At 45.7% G+C, this 24164-nt stretch overlaps 2 protein-coding genes across 3 annotated transcripts in view; one reads left to right on the top strand and one right to left on the bottom strand.

Annotated features, from left to right (window-relative positions):
• The window catches only part of CES1 (carboxylesterase 1), a 561489-nt gene that overhangs the window by 126747 nt on the left and 410578 nt on the right, over positions 1-24164 (bottom strand). The window lies entirely within an intron of this gene.
• IRX6 (iroquois homeobox 6) lies at positions 1334-7587 on the top strand. 2 transcript variants are annotated; one of them, XM_016192377.2, is made up of 6 exons: positions 1334-2121; positions 3186-3443; positions 4153-4262; positions 4483-4790; positions 5653-6258; positions 7136-7587. In XM_016192377.2, exons 1-6 carry the CDS (start codon positions 2077-2079, stop codon positions 7138-7140), a joined length of 1332 nt encoding a protein of 443 aa, XP_016047863.1. In that variant the 5' UTR covers positions 1334-2076; the 3' UTR covers positions 7141-7587. The 2 variants fall into 2 exon arrangements, with proteins under 2 accessions (XP_016047863.1, XP_060041512.1); XM_060185529.1 differs by having other exon boundaries at positions 1335-2121; positions 7133-7587.

Here is a 24164-nt window from a genome sequence, read left to right as displayed (position 1 = left end):
TCAGACCTTGTCAGGTCTCTGCAGATCCTCCTTGTCTCCCAGGAAACCAGAGTACAGCCTGGTTTATTACTAACCCCTAGGCTGCATGTTCATATAGATCAACTAAAAGGTGGGGAGGGTAAAAGAAAAACGGAGGGAGAAGAGAGAAGAAGGGGAAAAGGAAGGAGGAGAGGGAGGAAGGAAGAATGGATAGCAGGCAGGCTGGCCAGCAGGCCAGCCTTGAATTAAACTCTGTTTTCCTCCTTGGATGTGGAAAGTGCTAAGTGCTATGTGCTATGACCCTGTGAGTGAAAGGCTGAGATATTCTGAGGGTTTTGGCCTGAACACCCAAAAACCCACATTCCATTAGCATCCCAGCATCCCAGCAGCAACCCTTCTGTACCACCCCACCCAACCTGTCTGGCCCCTTTCTTTCGCCCTCAGATCTAATGAGTTAGTGGTCCTAAGAGGGGCTCCAGGTTTGGGGTTGAGTAGGCTGAATCCGAATTGCTACCAAGTCTGTGATCAGACTTAGAAGAGGCAGAGCTCCCCAGTCCCGACTCCCACCCCTACTCCCGGGCACCAGCGAGCTCCTCAGCCCACCAGTGCTCCTTTAGAGCACCCTGGGATGAGCAGGGATGGTAAGACAGTTGAGCCCTCCTGGAGTTGGGGTAGAAAGCAGGGAACAGGCCGCCCTCCTGGCGCGCTGAACCGCGGCTCGCCAGCGCCACCCCCAGCGGAGCGCAGCGGCTGCAGCTCAGCCCAGGCGCCTTCCCGCCTCCTGGCTCTGGGTTGGACGCTGCAGTAGGTGAGATTGAAGCTTCAGAATGATGTCTTTCTAGGAGTGCCCGGGCTGCTGGTCACTGAAGCCAAGTGTCAATCTTGGCGCGTTACCAGGCAGAGTCCTAAGGGACATGAACCTTGGCCTCATGGGGGCGCTATTCGGTTGTGCGAGGGCAAGACTGCTATAAGAGGCCTTTAGGTAAAAATCCTGGCAAAGGCCAGGACTTGGAAAGCCTAGATCTAACTAGAGTCATGGAGAGATTGGTGGAGAGCGTTGTCCCGAGGACAAAGACGGGTGGGACAGTGGGATCCACAGACGCTGCCCAGAGCTGCCCCAAAAGAGTCCTGTTGGTGGCAAGAACAAAGTTTCCTGCAGCGGAGAGGTGGAGGGAGCCAGGCTGAAGGTTTTTTCCCAGAGCCTGGGCTTGCTTCCACCTGTCAGTGTTCAGCCTCCGCCCATTCTTCGCCCACCTCATTCCCTCCCCTCCCCCTCCTCATCTCTCTCCTCTCCCTCCTCCTCCCTTTTGCCCTTCTCCCCCATTTATTTCTCTTCCTCCACCCCACCCCACCCCAGTTTCTTTTGTATTCTCTCCTCCCTCGCCTCTTGGCTTGCTCCTCTCCTCCTCGGGGCCGCAGGGGAGGAGGTAAGCGCGCAGCGCCTGGGGCCTGCGTGGCGCAGAGGGAGGCGTTTCTCCTACCACTCCCGGGTAATTTGGAGAGGTTGTCAGTCTGTGCGTGCGCACAAGCTCCAGGCGAAAAAGGGTAAGCTCCAAAGCCCGGCAGAGAGGGTCAGGGTGTCTGACGTTCCTCTGCAGCCTCGCAAACCTCCTGGAATAAGTGTGAGAGTGGGAGAGAACGCGCGCTGACGCACGGGCTGGCTGCGCTTGGCTCGCTTGGTGGCCCGGGGCCCCAGGGCCTGGGGGCCCGCCTGGCGGCCCAGGATTATCGTGACGTCACATTGAGCCTCTGGCCGCCTTGGACTGGGACACCTCGGGAGCCGCACAGCTCTGCGCCTCACCTCACCTGGCCTCGCCACCACGCGCCTTTGGGAACCTGTACCCTCTCCCTTGCCCGGGCCCATCCATGGGCCCTTCTGTCTTCCGGACCAGACGGGTCGGAGGGGCTCCTTCTGGAGCACAGAGTTCGGTGGCGCGGCTGCCCTCGACTCTGCCTCCAGCGGACGGAGGATCTGGCGCTGGGCACCCGCGGTAGTGGAAGGGACCCAGGCGGCTTGCTTGCAGCTGGAGGTGCAGAACCGCAGGGCTGAGGCAGGAACTCCAAAGACCAGAGGGAGGCGGGTCAGGAACAGTCACTATGTCCTTCCCGCACTTTGGACACCCATATGGCAGTGCTTCCCAGGTAAGTGTCCCCCCCATGTGTCTGTTGTGTTGGGGGGGTGGGGAAGATGAGGGGACAAGATCTGGAGGGGGTGCTCAATGCAAGTGTCTTTCCCTGAGACACTCCTCTCCCAGAAGACAGCAAGAACCAGAGTGCTGTACCAGGAGTCATCTAACAACCTTGGTCCTTGGCTAAAAATACGTTCCAGTTCCCCAGCTGGAAAGTCCTGTGACCTGAAACTTGGGCACTCTTGTAGCACGCTCAGCTGGGGGTGGGGGTAAGGGGTGGGATCTCTTAGAGATTTTCCCTTACAGGTCTCTTTGTTGTATAGATACCAGAGGTGGTCCAAATGTCGCAAGGGAAAAAGAAAAGGGGGGGGGGGAGGAACGGAGAAAGGGGACCAGAGCACTGTCCTTTTCACATTTCTTTCTGTTATTTCTTAACTGGCCTCTGTTTTTATCTTCCTTTTTCCTTGTGTCACCCAAATTCTCTGCTACTGGTTCCTTCAGCTTGATTTTCCAGGCCAGCATGGGTCTTGTGCCCTGACAAGGGTATTTTGGGAGGGTGTATAGAGGGTTGGAGGGATGGGGAGGATATTCTGTAAGTACTCATCCCTGTTTTCCAGATTCTCTCCAGAGTGTGGAATCTTGTTCTACTTTGACCTCTGGCCCTGTTTATGATCATAGACAAGTCTCCACTTTGTGATTATAGACAACTCTACTCTTTCTGGTCTTCATTTCCTATCTACAAAGGGGGAATGAGATGTGATGATGAATCTAAGGCCAACCCTGTCTTTGTAGGATCCTGCAAGAGAGGTTATCAAGATAGGGGAGGAAAGTGTTTCAAGCTTGGTTTCTATAATCTGGGATTCAGGAAAAAAAAAAAAAAACTCATCACACCCAGATGCCTGGAGACCTAGCAATAGTTTAGAAATATCTTATATAAACAGTTTGGGTAAATCACATCTTCTGATACTCATGCATTAGCACTGGACACATGGTGACATTTAGTTAATGTTGAATGAAGCAACTAGCCACCTGAGACACTGGTCTCTGACCTCCGTGCCCCTTCTCTCACCCCCATAGTTCTTGGTGTCTGCAAGTTCCAGTGCCACTTGCTGCGAATCTGTCCCAGGCTCCATCGCAGATGTGGCTTCAGGTCCCACACCTACAGCAGCTCTCTGCTATGCACCTTATGAGAGTCGGCTGCTTGGTAGCACGAGGCCTGACCTGGGTGCCGCCTTGGGCATATATGGAGCCCCCTACGCTACCGCGGCTGCTGCCCAGGGCTACCCCAGCTATCTGCCCTACAGCCCGGATCCTCCTGCGTTGTATGGCACTTTGGTCAGTACAGGATGGTGGGGGAGGGGTGCGGGGGTCTTGTGAAGGGAGTGTCTGGGATCAGAATCCACCTGGCCTGGGGGCATGAGCTTGTAGTAGGTGAAATTCAGCCATTGTTGAGGGGAGTGCCTAAGTAAGAAGGTAGGAAGAGCCTTGCATTATGTATAAGGAAACGGATTACAGCATTTGACAGTTTGCAAAGTTCTGTATTGTTTAGAAAACATTTGGGCCTTTGTTAATTTTGCAAGGTGGGCTAGCCATCATTCTTCTCAGTTTACAAAAGAGGAGCCTGGTGTGCAGAGCTGTTCACATGTCACAAAGATAGATACAAAAGGTCCAGGAACAGTTTGTGTATGTGTGTATGTGGGGGTGGGGGGAGGATGAGGATAAGGCCAACTGATGGAAGCAGAGGGTAGAAACACCAGAGTACCAGCCCCAATGATAGCAGCTAATACTACTTATTCTGCACCAGTAATTCTGCCAGTGTGGTCTTCAATCATTTATTCTTGTCCCCATTTTGTCAAGGTGAAACTGAGGCACATGGTGTGTGAAGCCTCAACTCTGACCAAGACTACCCAGTCAAAGCAAGTGGTCATACTGGGATTTGAGCCAGCCTTGACCCCAGAGTTCACATCCTTTGCTACTATTCAACCACACCTCCTCCCCTAAACAGAGTCGTGAATTCTCTTCTTTCTCTCCTTCATCCCACCAGAATCCTCAGTATGAATTTAAGGAAGCCACGGGAAACTTTACTTCTAGCCTGGCACAACCAGGAGCCTATTACTCCTATGAACCAACCCTGGGACAGTACCAATATGATCGGTAAGGTGTGGGGTGCCATGCTGCCTGGTCCTTCTCCTCCATATATAGCTATGGTAGGACTGAGCAGGGCAAGGCAGAATATGGGGAAGGGGGGTGAAGAAACTAGGAGGAAGAGGAGAAAAAACTAAACCCCACTTTTAAACTTCTGCACACAGCAGCAAGTTCACAGTTCCAACTCTGAGCCAGGTCTGTGGTTCCCCCACCCCTTCCTTCCCTCCAGATTTGGCACAGTGGAGTTGAGCAGTGCGGGACGCAGGAAGAATGCCACCCGGGAGACCACCAGCACACTCAAGGCCTGGCTCAACGAGCACCGCAAGAACCCCTACCCCACCAAGGGCGAGAAGATCATGCTGGCCATCATCACCAAGATGACTCTCACCCAGGTGTCCACCTGGTTCGCCAATGCGCGCCGGCGCCTCAAGAAGGAGAACAAGATGACGTGGGCGCCCAAGAACAAAGGCGGGGAGGAAAAGAAGGTAGAGGGTGGAGCAGAGGAATCCTTGGGCTGCCAACACAGTGACACCAAAGGTACCAACAACTTTGCCACCCCATCGTAAGGTGCCAACAAGCAATTTGCCTGGATTTTTGCAATCGCCTTGTGGAGTTGGTTTTGGTTTTAAATGGGATAAGCTCCCTTGCTCACTCTGGCACTTGCACCCCTGCTGGGACAGGCCTTTTGTTTGTTCCTGGAATCCCTTTCAAAACCAAATTCATCTTAAAAAAAAAAAAAAGGAATGTCCTTGGCATAAGCACTGTGCTATCATCCTGGCTCTACACCTTCTCTAAAGTGTCACCTGGCCACCCACACCACTAGAGTGTTCTGGTTATTTGTGTTCATATCTGCCAATTTTATAGGTACATCTGGGAAAACATAACATTTCTTTCTACCCCCTTCTAGAAGGACAGCTAGCTCCACTAAAAAGTGTCTTATCTAAATGATATCTACATGCTATCTGGAACATAGCATAGTTGGCCATCAGTAAAGGTCTGCTAAATTAAATAATACACAACAGTCGTCTGTGGGTGTTGAAACTAAGTTAAAAACTAAAAAATGCCCCCTCCCCCTTGTTTTTTTTCCCCTTTCTTTTAACAGGTGAGGAGCTGAAGTCCAGGGCTTAGGTAGCAAACAGTGCCTATTCCTTGGTTTGTGATACAAAGGAGGAGAAAGGAGGAGTCTCCCAAGTGATCAAGATCTGAGGGTTTGAATTCTGCCCAGGGCCAGAGGCAACCTTGGGGCTAAGTGTGGAGCCAGCGTGGTCAGCCTAGTGAATTTCACCCAGAATGCCTCGAAAGCACAGCGGGCAGCGCTAAAAGCTTCTCAGGGAAGGGCACTCCCCTCGATTTCCCATGGGGGCTTAGGCTTTTCTCACTTTTTCCTGATTTCCTGCAGATGTTTCTGCTAGTCAGGAGGCTCCGGGGCTCCGGCTGAGTGACCTGGAAGATCTGGAGGAAGAGGAGGAAGAGGAGGATGTTGAAGAAGAGGAGGCAGTGGTCACAGCTAGGGACAGGCTGGCTGAGTTCCACAAGGACACACAGTTGCTACTGGCTCCTTGCACCGCCTTCCCAACTCCAGAGGGCCGACCAGAGCGCAGGCAATGCGACCTGGTGGCACCCGGATTCTCGTTCAATGAGCCCCCGGATTCAGGAGAAACTGACTTTTTCCAAGCAGAGCCAGGGGGACCCACGTTGACAATGCACTACCCATCCTGCGAGAAACCACGCATCTGGTCTCTTGCGCACACGGCGGCATCCAGCGCCTCACCTCCAACCCCGCCCAGGCCGCCACGAAGTCCCAAGTATCTCATTCCCAGACAGCCTGCAGGGTCCGGAGCCAGGCCTGTGGTTCCGGGAAACTCCGCCTGCGAAGAATCTTTCAGCTTAGCCAAAGCCTTTGGAAACCCCTTGATTGCGCTACAGGGGCTGCCGCTGAACTGTGCTCCTTGCCCGCGGCGCAGGGAGCCTGCAGTGCAGTGCCAGTACCCATCTGGAGCAGAAGGTAGTGGACCCCTGAAGGCACAGGCAGTGCCCATCCAAAAGGCACTTGCATTCGGTGCTGCTCAGGCACTTCTTCTCTGCCATGCCCAGGTCCAGACCTGGTACAACACTGCCACATATCATTCCCTGGAAAGGAACCTTAGAGACAAAGGTTCTATCTAGTTCCTTTTCCAAGTTTAAAAGCCATGCAATAGTAGTAAGCTCAAAGTGAGCCAGTAAATCACCTAAGATGATTTAGAAAGTCACAGAAGAGGTCAGCCTAGGTCTCTGCTCTGGAGACCAATATTCTACCCAGTGGGAAAGGCAAGCACCATCATGACCCTAAGACAAGGCACCCTATACCCTGCCTGCCCTTTAGAGGGGCCCACTAGGATCTCCTAGGGCCTAGAACCTGCTAGGGCCAGACAAACATTAGGGGGTCTAGAGAACTTTATGGGGAGCAGATCAATGAGTTAAGTCCACCTCTGTGTGTCCCATTAGACCCTTTGGGGTTGGTGCTGTCCCTGGAGAAGACTCACTCCCAAGGACTCACCCCCAAGCAGATTGTGAGGTGAGGGACTCTCAGTGCCTCCTGCCCCTCTGGCTGGGTCTTTGAAAATTTCAACCCACAAAGGCACATTTCCCAAGTATTGGGCAGCCTCCAGCAAATGGCTGTCAGTTCTTGCTCTTTGAAATAATTTCTGTCAGGATTAGCTACTGGCTCAGAAAATTGGGTTACATTGTTATTTGAAGGTACACATAAGGGGTCCAAATGTTACCGGGGGCAAATCACCTCCAGACCTTTGATTTCCTTCAGCTGAGACCTGACTGACCCCGATTTCCTAGAAATCGCCACCATTAGGCCTGCGGGTTTTAATCAACCTTTCCTCTCTCAGCAGGTTAGCGCAAGGTCTGCGATTTGTGGGAGGATCTGGGGAATCAGCCCTACTTGGCTCAACTGACCTCCAAGCTAAGAAGTCACCAAGGACGCAGGCTCTCACTTCACTATGAGACAGACAGACAAGGAAATCCTTCTACCAGCCCTTCTTGCACGCAAGCGCTGGGAATAGGACACACATGCATCTTGTCAAATCCCATGGAGGAGGTGGCAGGGCACCCTGGAGAGGGCCCAGTGGGAAGGCTGGGCTGGTGTACCCAGAAACTCCACTCAGTAGACCACATCTCCCTCCCTCCTCTGGATGCAGGGTCAGAAGCTACTCCCACTCCAGCTCACAGCAACACTGACCTGGCCCCTAAGGACTCCTGCTTTCTCTCACTCACCCTCCCTCATTCCACTTCTTGTATCCTAAAAAAAAAAAAAGTAATCAAGTCAAACCCAACCTGTGTGACTTGTCTGTGCTGTGGGTGCTTGGCCAGGTCAGGGTGGAGAGGAGAGTGACATTAGGCCACAGGCCACAGCCTTTGGGGATAGGGTGGTGTGGGCTGTAGATCTCAGTCCCTTTTATAGCAGGGAGAAAAACTGACAAGGTAAAGAAGGTCAAGGCTTTGGCTTTGTACTTCAGCACAACAAAAGCTTCTGTGGCCCTGGTTTATCCAGCTAGCCAAATCAGCCATGTGCTTGAAAGGTGGAGACACCCCCTACCCTCACCCCCCCCCCCCCCACATTCTGAGTTCAGATCTGAGGGGAGCTTTTAGGACACTTGTCTATATGCTGCATTTGTTTCTGAATTCATACCTGAACTTTAAATGTATGGGGGAGGGGGTGTTTGCACTGTGAGGATCATCTTAGCATGTCCTTCTGCATTCCAAGAGCCTGGGACACTTTGCACTGGAAGGTGAAGTGGGGTGCATCTGAGAAAAGAGGGGATTTTCTTGCCTTTCATCAAGTGTATACATACACACACACACACACACACACACACACACACACATCTCTGGGGGAGGTGAGCCAAATTTTCTGGGCAGTGTAGGGGTAGAAGTGGGGAGATTTCAATAGACAGGTGTGGTGGCTGAGTTCAAATTGGGAGCCAGTGACTTTGGTTTGAGTCAGGGGAGTGAGTTCATAGGCACAGAGGGAGGTGAGTTGGGGACTGTGCCCTTGGGGGAGAAGGGACTCCACAGATTTGATGGGGACAGAGAAGCTAGAGAAAGGGAGGCAGGGAAGTGCCCTTTGGTCCTTGGAGAGCTCCCTTCTCTGGCTCCTTCCAGAGGAAGGCCTTCTTCCCAGCTGAATCTGAGCAGGCACCCACCAACCAGGTATTGACATCTGGGATAGAAGTGGCTGCTTTTCAACAGGACATTTTAAGATATGCAAAAGCCAAAGGAGGATGGGGGAAGCCAGGTTTGGGAATAAAATAAGGAGGGGAACATATAGCTCTCTAACTCCCAACCTCACCTGGTCTTGTCTGTAGAATGATTTGTGTTGTAAAATGGCTTTAGAAGTGTTCCTCTTTTCATGGAGAAGGAAACTGGGGTCAAGTGAGAGGGTGTGGACTGCCTCCAGGTCACAAGGGGACCTAGGATGGAGCCTACTGGACTCCAGGTTAGCAGACTGGGCCCATGCAAGCCCAGTACCCACTTCTCTTCCCTGGCTCCCTCCAGGATACCCCCTCCTGGTTCCTTCTGCTTCTGGGCGACAGCTGCTCCTACTCTCAAGCTCCCAGGGGACTCTCCTGTCGCCCTCATTGACCTGCAGCTTAGGGTCTGGGAAATTAAACTGGGAAAAGATAAACAGTATTTCCAGTGGGCTTTGGGGGATTAATGCTTGTAATAAAGAGCATTAGCTGGAGGTTTCTTTTAAGGCTCCTCTCTCTCTCCCCCCTCCCCCCACCCCTCTTAGAGGACCAGGTAGACCCCTCTGCAGGCTGCTGAGTTGACTCCAACTAGGCATTTTGTGGAGGAATGAATTGCTCTCAGATGCCTATGTTTCTTCCCTGGAGATGGGAAACTGAGGCCACTGTGAATACTAATGAGGAAAGGACCCAACAAAAGTCTACAGTCATATGGCTGAGCAGGGACTAGGACCCCAAGACCAGCATGCATTTGGGGTTAACAGTGAGGTTGTTGTCATTCACACTTTTAGAAGAACAGTGAACCTTGGGAAAGGGAACCCTCTTTGACCTGCCCATCTTATCATGCAGGACCTCCAAAAGGCTCCTCTCCATCTTCTGTCTGGGGACCCTAGCTGTTCCCCCAACCCAGAGCAACCCCAAAGATATAGGCCTTCATAGCTGGAGACAGTGGAGTCTGAGAAGGACTGAGAAGAATAGCCTGGAATCACAGAAGTCACCTCAAGGATCTCAATTCCATTGCCACCTGCTCTCTGGCTTTGGATAAGCCCCTCTCCCTCTCTCACCATTTGTAAAAGACATGAAGGACCTAATTTTCCAAACTGATGGTGAATCTCAAGAGTCCAGGTGAAAAACCTGAGAATGGCATGTCTGAGTCTATTATTATCCAACCTCAGCCCCAGCCACAATCTGTTCCCACCAGCTCTTTCCCCACTGAGCACTTCCTGCAAATCCCCCAATATAATCTCCACAAATCATATTTTGAATACATTTTTTGATTAAACACCAGAACAAGGGGAGGGAAGATGAGCCAGCTGGTGACCACAGTCAACTCGACCAGGAGCCCAATGCAGTGAGTGTCAGAAAACACAGAAAGGTAATGTTCTTAGGTTTGGTGAATCTGTAGGAGCTGGACCTCTAAAACCCCTTGGTAGCCAAGAACCCCTTTGCTGCCTACAAAGCAACCTGGGGCGGGGTGCAAGGCTTGGAGGAGAAGACCAGGATTCACACTATAGGAACCAGGGTCTCCCTCATTGCCTCCTCTCGGGTCACTGCAGAGACATTGGAGTTGCTAGAAAATCTCTGTGGTCACTTTGACTCTAAGATCCTGTGACCCCAACAATAAATGCTTCCAGAGGCCTTACCATGTGCCAGACTCAGTGCCATGACCTTTAAATTCACTGACACAGAGGCTAGGCGGTAGCACAGCAAGTTAAGTGCACATGGCAAAGTACAAGGACCAGCATAAGGATCCTGGTTCGAGCCCCTGGCTCCCCACCTGCAGGGGGGGGGGTCACTTCACAAGCAGTGAAGCAGGTCTTCAGGTGTCTATCTTTCCCCCTCTCTGTCTCCCCATCCTCTCTCGATTTCACTCTGTCCTATCCAACAACAGCTACAGCAATGACAACAATAATAGCAATAACAATGATAAACAACAAGGGCAACAAAAGGGAAAAAATTAGCTCCCAGGAGCAATGGATTTCTGCAGGCACTGAGCCTCAGCAATAAACCTGGAAGCAAAAAAAAAAAAAAAAAAAAAAAAAACTAAAATTCACTGACTAATCTTTGCTATGCCTAGTCTAGGAAGCACTATTTGGCACTGACTAGTATATACATTTAAAGAATAAAAGAAGGGCCATGTGGTGGCACACCTCATTAAGAGAGCATATTACCATGTGTAAGGATACAAGTTTAAGCCCCTGGTCCCCACTTGCAGGGGAAAAGCTTCGTGAATGGTGAAGCAGTGCTTCAAGTGTCTCTGTCTCTCTTCCCTTCTCTGTCTTCATCTTTCCTCTCAGTTTCTTTCAAGCTCTACCCAATAATAAATAAATAAATAATATGTATTTATCCAATTACTTTGATTTATTACATAGAGGACGCCTCCTCATTAATTAGACATGCCACAATTTCAGATGGCCCTGTACTCCAATTTGCTTCCTTTTTTTAAAATTTCTTTATTGGGGAATTAATGCTTTTCATTAGACAATAAATACAATAGTTTGTTCATGCATAACATTTCCCAATTTTCCATATAACAAATACAACCCCCCATTAGGTCCTCTACCATCCTTCTTGGATCTGTATTCTTCCCACCTACCCACTCCAGAATCTTTTATTTTGGTGCAATAAGACAATTCCAGTTCAAGTTCTACTTGTGTTTTCTCTTCTGATCTTGTTTTCCAACTTTTGCCTGAGAGTGAGATCATCCCATATTCATCCTTCTCTTTCTTAATTATTTCACTTAACATGAATTTTTCAAGGTCCATCCAAGATCGGCTGAAAACTGTGAAGTCACCATTTTTTATAGCTGAGTAGTACATATATATATATACCACAACTTGCTCAGCCACTCATCTGTTGTTGGACACCTGGGATGCTTCCAGGTTTTGGCTATTACAAATTGTGCTGCCAAGAACATACGTGTACACAGATCTTTTTGGATAGTTGTGTTGGGTTCCTTAGGATACATCCCCAGGAGAAGAATTGCAGGATCATAGGGTAGGTCCATTTCTAGCCTTCTGAGAGTTCTCCAGACTGTTCTCCACAGAGAGTGGACCAACTGACATTCCCACCAGCAGAGCAGGAGGGTTCCTTTGACCCCACAACCTCTCCAGCATTTGCTGCTGTTACCTTTTCTGGTGTATGTGATCCTGTTAAATACTATGGATTTATATAATTTCTCTCACTTAGCTGCTAAGGGACAAAGATTAGCATCAATGTCAGGGTTATCCCTGTGGCCTGGGGCCTACATGATGAAACCACTTTTCCCAGAGGCTATCCCCCTCCCTTTTTGGTTTTGTTTTTCTATTTTATTTGATAGGACAGAGAAAAATTAAGAGGAGAGGGGAAGATCTGCTTCACTGCTTGTGAAGTGTCCCCCCTACTTGAGCCTGGGTGCTTGCACATGGTAGTGTGTGTGTGCTCAGCCAAGTGTTAGCCAAGTACAATATTGACTACAGCTTCCAAGTAATTCCAGTGTGCAGACAAAGTTTAGAATTATATATATTGAATTATATATAACCAGGATGTTTCTCTTCCCAGTCTCAGAATTTTCTAGGAACTGTGTATGGGTGAGAGGTGGGCTTGAGAGGTTGAAAGTCTAAAAGACTATTGTTTCATTTTTGAGTTTATAGATTGAAAATTTACTATAGGTTGCAAGTTTCTCTTCTTTAAAAAACATTTCTTTAAATGTTATTTATTTGGGTAGAGACGGGGAGAAATCAAGAGCGGAATGGGGAGACAGAGAGGGAGAGAGACAGACACCTGCAGCCCTGCTTTGCCACTTGTGAAGCTTTCCCCCTGAAAGTGAGGGTTGGGGGCTTGAACCAGGGTCCTTGTGCATTGTAGCATAATATTTATATTTTACTGTAGGGCTTAAGAAAATGTCTACAAATGGATGAAATGAAAGACAGAGGTCCTAGGCCAATGTCAAGCAAGAGGAGACCTTTTGCCAATCCCATATTTCAACTGCCTTCACATAATAAAGGGTTATATAGGAAATTTTATCCATACAGGAGATTCTAGGTACATGTGTCAAGTTACCCTCTTTAAAAAGTACTGCTTTATTTACTATTGGATATATATAGAGAGAGAACTTGAAAAGGGAAGGGGATATAGCTAATGAGAGAGGCAGAGAGACACCTGCAGCCCTACTTCACCACTCATGAAACTTTCTCCCTGCAGGTAGGGATTGGGAACTGGGCCTGAGTCCTTGAGCACTCTAATATATGTGCTTAACCAGGTGTGCCACCACCTGGTCCCTCAAGTTACTCTTAAGGGAAATGCTAACTTGAGTCTGGCGCCTTAGACCACTCGGCCATCCTGACACACTACTAAGTTACTCTTAAGGAAGGCAGTTCACAGGTGACTTTGAGAAGATACAGAGTTTCTCTGGACATATTTGTTCATGTTACAGAAGAAAACTCACCCCTAATATTACTGGCTCAAAATAACCAAAGTCACTAATTCTGTGCAGGGACCTGCAATTCTATGGACTCCATGGGGATGATTTGTTTCTGTTCCATGCTGTTTTAGAAGAGATAGTTGGACTCAAACTACAAGATCTATTTTCAAGCACAATCTAGAGTTCCACCTGCTGCAGAGGTTTCCACCCTCTCCCTGTGAGCTACTTGAGACTCCTTACATCATGATAGTAATGTATAATCTAAGTTATTGGAGTTTAAATTCTAGTTCTGCCATCCACTATCTGTGTGATCTTGGGCAACAGGTACAGACTAGCTGGTCCTAAGTTTCCTCATCTCTAAAACGGGAATAAGACCAGTTCCTGCCTCATAGAACTTATGCTGTAATTGAATTATGCCAGAGTATGGTCTGCATTACATTAAAATACCAGCTGAAACTACTCTCCTACATGGATATCCCAGTTGCCCCTGCCCCAGACCTGCTTCCCTAGAAATCACAGTTTGTCTCTGCCAACAGCCCTGTCCACCTAGTTCATTATGCGAAGCCAATGTCACAGCTCACATGCATCCTTCTTACCTAAAGCAAAGACATGGGGTCATTCACTTGGGTGTCCATTTAGGAAAAAACCTCACCAAGCAGATTTTATGAATTGCTCACACTTCCCCTTATCAAGATTAATGGCCCCATTGCCATGGTCAGTCCTTCTGTGGTCGCGGCTAATGACTTCAACCCTCAACATGTTTCCTTTGCATTTGCTTCAGAAGATCATTCTCGACAGCAAGACTGCTTTAATAGCCACTTGGTACTAATGATGCCTTTTAAGTGCATAAAGAGAATCTCTAAGTACCAAAAGGGAGACCCATTGACTGGTGACAACAGCTATTCACATTGACACACAAGGCGAGGTCAGAAAGCTGCCAGCCACTGGGACTGGAACTAAACTGGACAGTGGGGGAGTTTTTTCCCCCTGTACATATGGATACTCTGCATTTTTCTCTTTTGCCTCTCAAATACATCTACTAGCAGCACTTGCTGAAATCTATGTGCATTTCAAAGCTTACCAGCTTCTTCTAGTTTTTTTTCTTTTCTTTTTTCTTTCTTCCTTCCCTTGATTCTTTTTTTCCCTTTCTTTCTGTATGTTTGTCTTTACTTTTCAAGAAATGGAAATCCTTTTTAAAAACATTTTATTTTACTTTCACCAGTGTTATCACTGGAGCACTGGAGCTCAGTGCTGGCACTATAAATCCTCCATTCCCAGTGGCTATTTCCGCCCCCTGCCTTTTCTTACTGTTATACTTGATAAAAAAAAAAGGACAGCCATAAATTGAGAAGGGAGGGGAGATAGAGAGGGAGAAAGAAAGATAGATACCTGCAGACCTGCTTCACCATTCATGAAGTGTCCCTGCTGTGGAGCCATGGGGGGGGAGGGGGGCTTGAACCAGGGTCCTTGAACATGGTGATATGTGCATTTAATCAGGTGTTCCACCACTAAGCCCCCAAAGTTTACTTTCATTTATTTATTTTGGATAGATAAATTGAGAAAGAAGGGGAGATAGAGAGGGAGAGAGAATGAGAGACACCTGCAGCACTGCTTCTTCATTTGTGTTACAAGTGGGGGCTGGGGACTTGAACTGGGATCCTTGCATATGGTCACATGTGCACTCTACCAGATGCACACCTCTGCTAGTATTCATTTCACCTTTCAGGTCTAGGCTGTATCCAAACATAACCCTATTTTTACCTGGATTTTTTTTTCTTCAAACAGATTCATTTTTAGATTTGTGTATTTTTTATGTTTTATTACCACCAGAGTTCTCTAGATAGAAGGTGAGAGATGCAGAGTGACAGAGGGAGAGAAAGGAGAGACACCACTGCACTATTCCACCTTTCATGAAGCTTTTCCCCACAGTTATTCTCATGTGGTGGCCTGGGGCTTGAACCCAGGTCCTCACACTTGGGAATGTGTGTTTGCTACTAAACGGTCCACCTGCTGGCCCCCTCACTTTTACATTTTTTATATTTATTTATTTATTTATTCCCTTTTGTTGCTCTTTTTGTCTTATTGTTGTAGTTATTATTATTGTTGTCATTGTTGTTGGACAGGACAGAGAGAAATGGAGAGAGATGGGGGAAGACAAAGAGGGGGAGAGAAAGATAGACACCTGCAGACCTGCTTCACTGCTTGTGAAGCCACACCCCTGCAGGTAGGGAGCCAGGGCTGGAACAAGGATTCTTAAGCCGGTCCTTGCTTTTTGCACCACCTGCACTTAACCCGCTGAGCCTGACTCCCCGCTTTTACATTTTCAACTGAAGTTTTTTGAAAAGGAAACATTGTGACACTACCATGTTCTATGTCCATCCTTCCCCTACAGTGTGGCCAGTATGATGCTTGCAGTTGGTCTGAAGGAAACTTGGTAGCATGTGCCAGGGAAATAGCTTAATGGTTATGCACAAGAATTTTATAGCTGAGGCTCAGAGGTAACAGGTTCACTCAGTCTCTAGCACCACCGTAAACCACAGCTAAGCAGCACTCTGATTAAAATAAATAAAGAACATGGGTATAAGAGGCAGAGAAAGCTGGGTCCACATTGCAACTCTTCCATATAATACCAAGTGGTGGTAAGAGCAAGTACCTTTCCATTCTCTGAACTTCAGCTTTTTCATAAGCAAAATGGGATAAAACAGGAGCTTAGCTCCCAGGGTGATGGAAATGGTAAGCTAAGTTGTTTAATGTTAAGTATCTAGTTTAGAGACAGGCAGCCCCCATGCTCAGTAAAATTGGTTGTTATTATATCACCTTGCTCCTTTGCTTTTAGATTCCTTGGGAAAGAAGCAAACAGCTTCAACTTACCATTCACGCCCTTGATGTAATCATGCTATAGACTATCATTGCAAATTTCTTGGGTATTACTTCACTGTGAAGTTCCAGTTCTATCAGCAAAGGGCCATTTTACAGACACTGGGATCAGGGTAAGTCACATCAACCTTGAACAGAAGAAGCATTGTTTCATCAACACACCTCTCCTTTCACAACTGACTTCCACCCTCACAGGCAAGGATGTTCCTTTTCATCAGCAGCTGTCATCATAACACCAAGGACCCATCGCCCAGTGTTGGTATGCTTCACATTGGTTTGGTCTCACTACCCCCGCCTCCGGGAGATTGTGGTTTAGTCTTTGCCTTTTCGCGCTTCTCCCTTCCCCCTGCCCCCTATCCCAGATATTTCTGGGGTTCCTGCCGCTGCCGCTGGAGGAGAAAGATGGAGGAGCACATTGTGTGGTGATTAGGTGTTTGCTCTCCAGTGAATAAAGATTAAACTGCGTTCTCAGCTCAGCCATGTGTCCCTGGTTGTCTGTTACCTGCCCGTGAAGCCAGCCAGGAGAAAACAACACCCCAGGAGCCCAGATCAAGTACATGGTGTCTACCATCTTGCCTAGACCTTGATCATTCTTCTTATTACTTCATAGAAGTGAAGTCTTCCAACTTCCATTTCTGAATGCCTTAGTTCTTGGTTTCAGATCCTGCTAAGTTTCATTGTCAGTATTTGATATGCAGTTGGGGGTACAGCAGTGGGTGGGACTTCTGTAAGAAAGATATTGTCAATGGGTTGTCTACAGATGTCCAGTGAGCAAGAAGAGATGGGAAGCCGGATGTGGGAATGAAGTAAAGAGGAGTCTGGATGACAGCTGGAGGGAGGAAGTGAAATGAGGACATGAAGATGAATGAACTGAGAATATGAGTTAAGAGACTCCAGAGAGTGAAGAACATGTTGTAGCATGGTCACACTTGGGACATTCAGGAAATCAAGCCCCTTAAACATTGACTAGCCAGTAGAACTTCTTTTTTTTAAGAGTTTTAAAAAAATATTTATTTACTTATTCACTTTTGTTGCCCTTGTTTTATTGTTGTAGTTATTATTGCTGTTGTTATTGATATCGTCATTGTTGGATAGGTTGTTGGATAGGACAGAGAGAAATGGAGAGAGGAGGGGAAGACAGAGAGGGGGAGAGAAAGATAGACAACTGTAGACTGGCTTCACCACTTGTGAAGTGACTCCCCTGCAGGTGTAGAGCTGGAGGCTTGAACTGGGATCCTTATGCCAGTCCTTGTGCTTTGCACCACGTGTGCTTAACCTACTGCGCTACTGCCCGACTCCCCAGTAGAATTTCTTTAAGGTATACTTCATATTGAACACATGTGGTTGTAGGGAGAGGGATGTGTAACTTTTTTTTTTCTTACAAAACTGTGTTTGTAAACATACAATCTAGGTGGGACTTTCTAATCAGAGGTATAGATGATACTCCTCTGACTGAAAGCCTCATGGAAGTAGGCCCATGGATGGATGTGGAACCTCTGCAGTTTCTCACATATTGGCTTCATGTAACTCTCAGTTACCAGGACGGGTTCAGCCACATTCTATAAGGGTGACATTTGACATATGACACCCATGAGTTTCACTTGACCCTTTTGTCGGGTGCCATTAAATGGCCTGAAGTTAAAATGTTAATTATCATTAATCATTTTTTATGAAATAGCTCTGCAAAGTCATAAATTCAGCAGAGAGAGAGGTGTCTTCCAATGAAATTGAAAGTATATGGAATACTGACCATTAAAGTGGGAACCTAAATGGCAAATATTTCCAGAAGTGTACGTTACAAGGAGAAAAATCAATGCCTACAGGTGGGATGTGAAGGAAAGAGTGAGTTATCCTGAACAAAAGAAAAGAGAGTTGCAGGTTGAAGTTAATTGGGAAAGGACACTGTGAACTTGACCCAGACCTTGTCTACCTTGTGTTCTACACCATGCTTAGTGTCAGGTAGGAGATATATGCCCCTTTCCAATGCTGTTAAAAAGTGAATGGCTGAGGAAAAAGAGAAAACTTAGAAAAAGAAAATAGAAAGGGGTCAAAGCCACCAATGTGTCCTGGAGCTCTGCTTCCCCAGAGACCCACCCTACTAGGGAAAGAGAGAGGCAGACTGGGAGTATGGACCGACCAGTCAACGCCCATGTTCAGCGGGGAAGCAATTACAGAAGCCAGACCTTCTACCTTCTGCAACCCTCAATGACCCTGGGTCCATGCTCCCAGAGGGCTAGAGAATGGGAAAGCTATCATGGGAGGGGGTGGGTTAAGGAGATTGGGTGGTGGGAATTGTGTGGAGTTGTACCCCTCCTACCTTATGGTTTTGTTCGTTAATCCTTTCTTAAATAAAAAATTTTTTTAAAAAATTGATATAGCAGTAAAAAATATTTAGGAAAGACAGAATTTCACTGGATTTTAAGTGCCAATGAGATTCTATAAGTTAATACACTATGTTTATCATATCACAAACAAGTTTAATGTAGGGGTCCCTTTCTAAAATTTACCATTTTCATTGACTTGATAACAAATGGTCAAAATTTCTCATATGTAACTACAACTGTTATTCTTTTTTTTTTTTTGGATTTTTTTCTTTATTTTTTTGTTGCCCTTGTTGTCTTGTTGTTGTAGTTATTATTGATGTTGTTACTGTTGTTGGATAGGACAGAGAGAAATGGCGAGAGGAAGGGAAGACAGAGAGGGGGAGAGAAAGATAGACACCTGCAGACCTGCTTCACCACCTGTGAAGTGACTCCCCTGCAGGTGGGGATCTGGGGGCTTGAACCGGAATCCTTATGCTGGCCCTTGCGCTTAGCGCCACGTGCGCTTAACCCGCTGAGCTACCGCCCGACTCCCAACAACTGTTATTCTTAACTTTCTTTGACATATTTAGTGAACTTTCTTTTGAACACATGAATTTCAAGTTTCCTTATGTGGAAAATGGTGAATAATTTTAAATTTGTGGCTAAAGCAAATTAAATTTTATTTGAAAATAAAAGGAAATAATACAATCAGTAAAAAAAAAAAAAAAGAAAAAGAAAGGGGTCAAAGGAAAAAAAGAGAGAGAGAGAGTACATCAAAGACATATGCGTGAATACAAAGAGCTCAAGTTACCCTTGAGTCCAAGATCCCAGGAACCTCAGTATTTGCATATACCATTTTTTGTAAGGCTACATAATAAGATAGCATGCAATTAACAGTCTTGTTCCTGTTTGAGAAAACCCTGTATTTTCATCAGCAAAAGAGTTGGAATTATTACTTTTTAAGCTCAAGCATGTGTTTCAGTGTAAATTTAAATATTTTTATTTTATTTAGGTTTTTTTTATTATTGGATACAGAGAGAAATTGAGAAAGGAGATGGAGAGATAGAGACAGAGAAACAGAGAGATACCTGCAGCCCTGTTTCACCACTTGCGAAGCTTCCCCTGCAGATGGGGATCAGGGGCTTGAACCTGGGTACTTGCACATTATAATGTGGGTGCTTAACTTGGTGTGCCACTGCCTGGCCCCTTTCAGTGTAAATATAAAAGATCAACCTGCTTCTTGTTTCACTTATGAAGGGTGAGTCAGTTCTAGAGATGTACTGTTCGTCTCAAGATCTGAGTCAGTTTCTCTAATTAATGATATAGTCTTGAACACTTAAAGTCTATTAAGTCCAATCTCATATTATTTGATCTTACCCAACATACAATAAACAAAAACATAAAGGGAAAACAAGAGAACTTGAGGTGTGATGTAGCTTTACTCTTGAATTTGGTAAGGATTGTATGAGTGTATGCTTATGTCCAAACTCATTGAATCATATCTTGTAAACATGTCCAGTTTTTCAAATCAATTAAACCTCAATAAAGCTTCTATAATAATTGTTTTGCGGGTACAAGCAAGTGTAGATAAGCAGATAATCATGAACTAAAATGAGTGTAGAGGCTATCTCTGGAAGATGAAATCATTACTATTTAATCTTGATTGCTTATACATTTTTATTTTTTTTTATTTTTTTATTTAAGAAAGGAGACAAAAACAAAAACCATAGGATAGGAGGGATACAACTCCACACAATTCCTACCACCCGATCTCCATACACCATTCCGTCCCCTGATAGCTTGCCCATTCTCTGACCCTCTGGGAGTATAGACCCAGTGTCGTTGTGGGTTGCAGAAGGTGGAAAGTCTGGCTTCTGTAATTGCTTCCCCGCTGAACATGGGTGTTGACTGGTCTATCCATACTCCCAATATGCCTCTCTCTTTCCCTAGTAGGGTCCTCAGTCCAGGGAAGTCAGGTAGGCATCATGCTGGCATCTGGAACCTGATGGCTGAAAAGAGAGGTAACATACAAAGCCAAACAAATTATTGAACAATCATGGACCTAAAGGCTGGAATAGTGTAGATGAAGCGTTGGGGGGTACTCACTGCAGACTCTTGTGTACTTCTGCTTTCAGGTGTATATTTTTCCCTGGTTTATGGACACATGTGAACATATGCTCTATCTTAGGGGACCTGGTTTATATCTAGGTTTGGAGACTTTATTGGGGAGTGGAACACCTGGAATGGAATTACAGAATACTATGAAAGGAAAGTTCTCACCTGAGTGATGAAGCTGAAAGGTTATTATTCCACACCTGAAGTCTCTGGACACAGTCTGAAGTGAAGCATGCTTGCGTGGCACTCGTTGCGTTGATTAGGTTGCAGTCAGTGGATGCAATATTATTTGATATGGATTCAGAGAAGCATGCAGGAAAGTGGGCTCCACCCTAAGGTTCCAGGACTGGGGGAAATATAGGCTCTATAGTGGAAATGTGAGGTTCCTGCTGTCTTAGGGTTCAAGAAGACAATGGATAGTTATTATTATCGTCACATTATTTGGTAATTGGGTTAACTTTGAAAGGTCCCTTTGTTAGGGTTTGTTGTATAATACCCAACATCTTGTATATAGCTGTGCCACCAGTTGCTTCTGTTCTCCCTGATCTAGACTTTTGAGAGAGTCAACATATCAAAGACTCAGCCTATGTATTAAAAAGACTCAGTCTGTGTTTTAAAAAGTTTGAGACATATGATCAATTTTTCCCCTCTCATAGTAATTAAATAATGGTTATATGACTACACTTCAATAGGAGTGTACATAAACACCATTCCCACCACCAAAAGACTGTGTCCCATCCCACCCACCCCTGCCCCCCCCTGCCACCCCAGGAAGCCAAATGTCCACCCTCCCCCTCTCCACAGGGTTTTTACTTTGGTGCCCTACTCTGCTTATACATTTTTATTTCAAATTTTTCTGTAAGATTTGTTTTGTAATGAAGAATGCTTACTAAATCACCTTCACATATAAAAATGTGGGGGGAAAAGAGAGATGGAAAGAGGATTGCTGTGCTCACTGAGACTGCCCTCTTGAGATAGATAGCAATTGAGAACCCTTTTTTTAAAATTATTTATTTTATTTATTTATTCCCTTTTGTTGCCCTTGTTGTTTTATTGTTGTAGTTATTATTGTTGTTGTCGTTGTTGGATAGGACAGAGAGAAATGGAGAGAGGAGGGGAAGACAGAGAGGAGGAGAGAAAGATAGACACCTGCAGACCTGCTTCACTGCCTGTGAATGGACTCCCCTGCAGGTGGGGAGCCGGGGTTTGAACCGGGATCCTTATGCCGGTCCTTGTGCCTTGCGCCACCTGTGCTTAACCAGCTGCGCTACAGCCTGACTCCTGACCCCTTTTTTTTTTAATCCATATTTTTTGGATCAAGAAGTTCATTATCAGGAGGAAAGTACAGAGTCCTGCAGAGCCAATGCTCAGGCTCCTCAACTGAGAGTCCTGCTGAGTGATCGATCAGATATTAGAGTGATCTCAACACAAACTTGAATAATCCCTGAATGAGGAATCCTGAAAGTCCACAGTACCCTTCAGGGGCTCTCTAAACCCACTAAAATAGTTTGCAGAACTATGCATACATGTGCAGTGTCCTGGGGAGAGGGTGTACTTATTTTTTATCAGATTTGTAAAGAGGTGCCTATAATCTAGAAGATTTCTTCTCTAGACTGAAAGGTATATGTGACTATTAATGCAAATTTGTGAATATTTTCTCTCCACCTATGAGTTTTCCTTTAACTCCCTCTGATTTTACTTCTTTATAGAGAGGGTGAGACTAAGCCAGGTATCATAAAACATGAATTAGAGTAGAAGCTTTTGTTCAGGACATGACATTTACTTTACTTCTCTGTCTCTTTTTTTTCTTTCTTTCCCTTTCTTTCTTTCTTTCTTGCTTTCTTTCTTTCTTTCTTTCTTTCTTCCTGTAGGTACAGATAGGTACAGAAATAAGAGAACGAAAGAGATCACAGCACCAAAGCTTCCTTCAATGCAGAGTGGGCTGGGCTCAAACCTAAGTTGTATTAAGGCAAAGCAGCATATTGTTCAAGTAAGCCAGTTTGCCTGTCCAGGACATGATAGTTATTAATCAGCTCCTGGAGGCCCCTTTTTGTGCCAAACACCATGGGTATAACAAGGATGAACCAATTGTGCAGAAGACTCATGGTAAATTGTAACAGATGAGGAGGAGAGTCAAAGATTTGGTTATAGAATGCAGAAGGAATGTTTTCCTCACCCCAGATGGCTAGCAGTGTGGGAGTAATGGTCTAACCATGGGAAACCTGAGACTATCTTGGGATAGGCTTATGTCTTATCTAGACTTATGTAGACTTCACATCTTAACCAGATCTTAGGCACATGAGAATGACATGTAAGCTAATGTTATACTTGAAAATCTCTTTAAGTCAGATACCACTTTGAGCACAATGCACTCAAAATCTCATAGCATCAAGCTTTCTTCTAATGAAGACATAGAATGTCAGTTCTCCAATTGAATGCTGGATGGCAAATCAACGGTTCAAATTAAAGAGTCACATTTTAAGAGAAATAGGCATCTTTAAACATGCAAACTCAGACCAGTGTATTGCATGAACTAAGTGGGTGATTCTATCTGCATTACAGCTCCACAACACTTTTGAGTTTTCTTTAGGTGAGATGCATAGTTGGTGGACTTCATATCACCACTGCATTGCACACTGTACCTGGGTACACTGGCACCTAAGGAATATATCAGACTGATTGGGGGATTGAATGCTTGATCAGTGCCTAAAGCCTGGCTCCTGCTCTTAACTGAGGAGCAAGGGTTATAAGACATGCTAAACTCTGTATGTTGGCACACCTCTTTCTGACTGACAAAGAAAGACTTTATGGAAAGAACAGAGTAGGAAAATAGATATTGTGAGTCAGGAGAATTGAATTCTAATCCCATATCTGTCACTGCTAATTCCTAAAAGAATGTGGTAAAATGCTTCATCTTTGAGACTCAGTAAGACGTGAGAGTGGAGTGTTGGTGTTCTAGGGTTGTTCTAACAAGGTACCACAGAATCAGTAGCTTAAAACTACAGAAAATTATGTCTCACAATTCCAGAGACCAGAATTCTGAAATCAAGGTCTATCACAACCATGGTCCTGGAGAACATACTTCCTCCTTCCCTCCATCCTTTTTTTTTTTTTTTCTTTCCTCCTTTCTTCCCTCTTTTTCTCTTTCTGTTTCTGGTAGTTCCTGGTTTCCCTTGGCTTATAACAACATCACTCCAAACTTAACCTCTATCTTCATATAACCTGTTACTTCTCTTGTCTCTCAAGAGGAGACTAGTCAATGGATTAGCATTTACTATATATCCAAAGTGATTTCACCTTGAAATTCTTAACTGGATTATAACTGCAAAGACTTGGTTTCCAAACAAAGTCATATTCAAAGGCATCAAGAATTGGGATTTGAGATTATCTTTTAGGAACACAAAGCCCAATACACTACATAGTAGGTAAATTAATCCATAAATCCAAACTTCCGCCAGCCCTAAAACCCTTTAAACATCGACCTTGGAAAAGTTTCAAGTGTCTTTGAAGGGAAAGTAAGAGTTCTGTGAGGGAGGGGGGGAGGAAATAGTACTTTCAATGAAGTAAATCTGTGCCCGTGACTTCCAGGAGTGGAATTCCAACTAAATGCACAAATATGGGGAAAAAAGAGTTTAGTTGAAAAAGTCATTCTCCAAAAGCCCAGTGGAAAGAAAAGTAGTTGCCCTTGGGTAAAGAGGAACAATAAAGAGTTGCAGCTTCTTATTCTTCCAGAAATGGTATCAATATGTACTATCAGTAATAGTTCCAATAGTCTAGGTATCCCCAAGGAAAATAGGTCTTTTCTTGGTTGCCCATGGAAGAAACTGCAAGTAGCTACAGTTAGGACCTGTTTCCCCCTATTCCCTCAGCTGTGATATATAGAAGATTTTGGTCTTTTCTGTTTATGGGGTCATTCAGATGTTATCTAAATGTCACAGTTGCATATCAGAAAGCTACCGTCTGACAGAATGGGCTGCCC

This window comes from Erinaceus europaeus, chromosome 2 (genome assembly GCF_950295315.1).
Source record: "Erinaceus europaeus chromosome 2, mEriEur2.1, whole genome shotgun sequence".
Lineage (NCBI taxonomy): Eukaryota > Metazoa > Chordata > Mammalia > Eulipotyphla > Erinaceidae > Erinaceus > Erinaceus europaeus.
This window is presented reverse-complemented; position numbering and strand designations above follow the sequence as displayed.

Bases quoted from the DNA above. Each gene is read 5' to 3' on its own strand.
- IRX6 (XM_060185529.1), top strand. From the start codon at position 2,077: ATGTCCTTCCCGCACTTTGGACACCCATATGGCAGTGCTTCCCAG. The intron at 2,122-3,185 runs GTAAGTGTCCCC...TCACCCCCATAG, and splicing joins CATATGGCAGTGCTTCCCAG to TTCTTGGTGTCTGCAAGTTC. The intron at 4,791-5,652 runs GTACCAACAACT...GATTTCCTGCAG, and splicing joins CCAACACAGTGACACCAAAG to ATGTTTCTGCTAGTCAGGAG.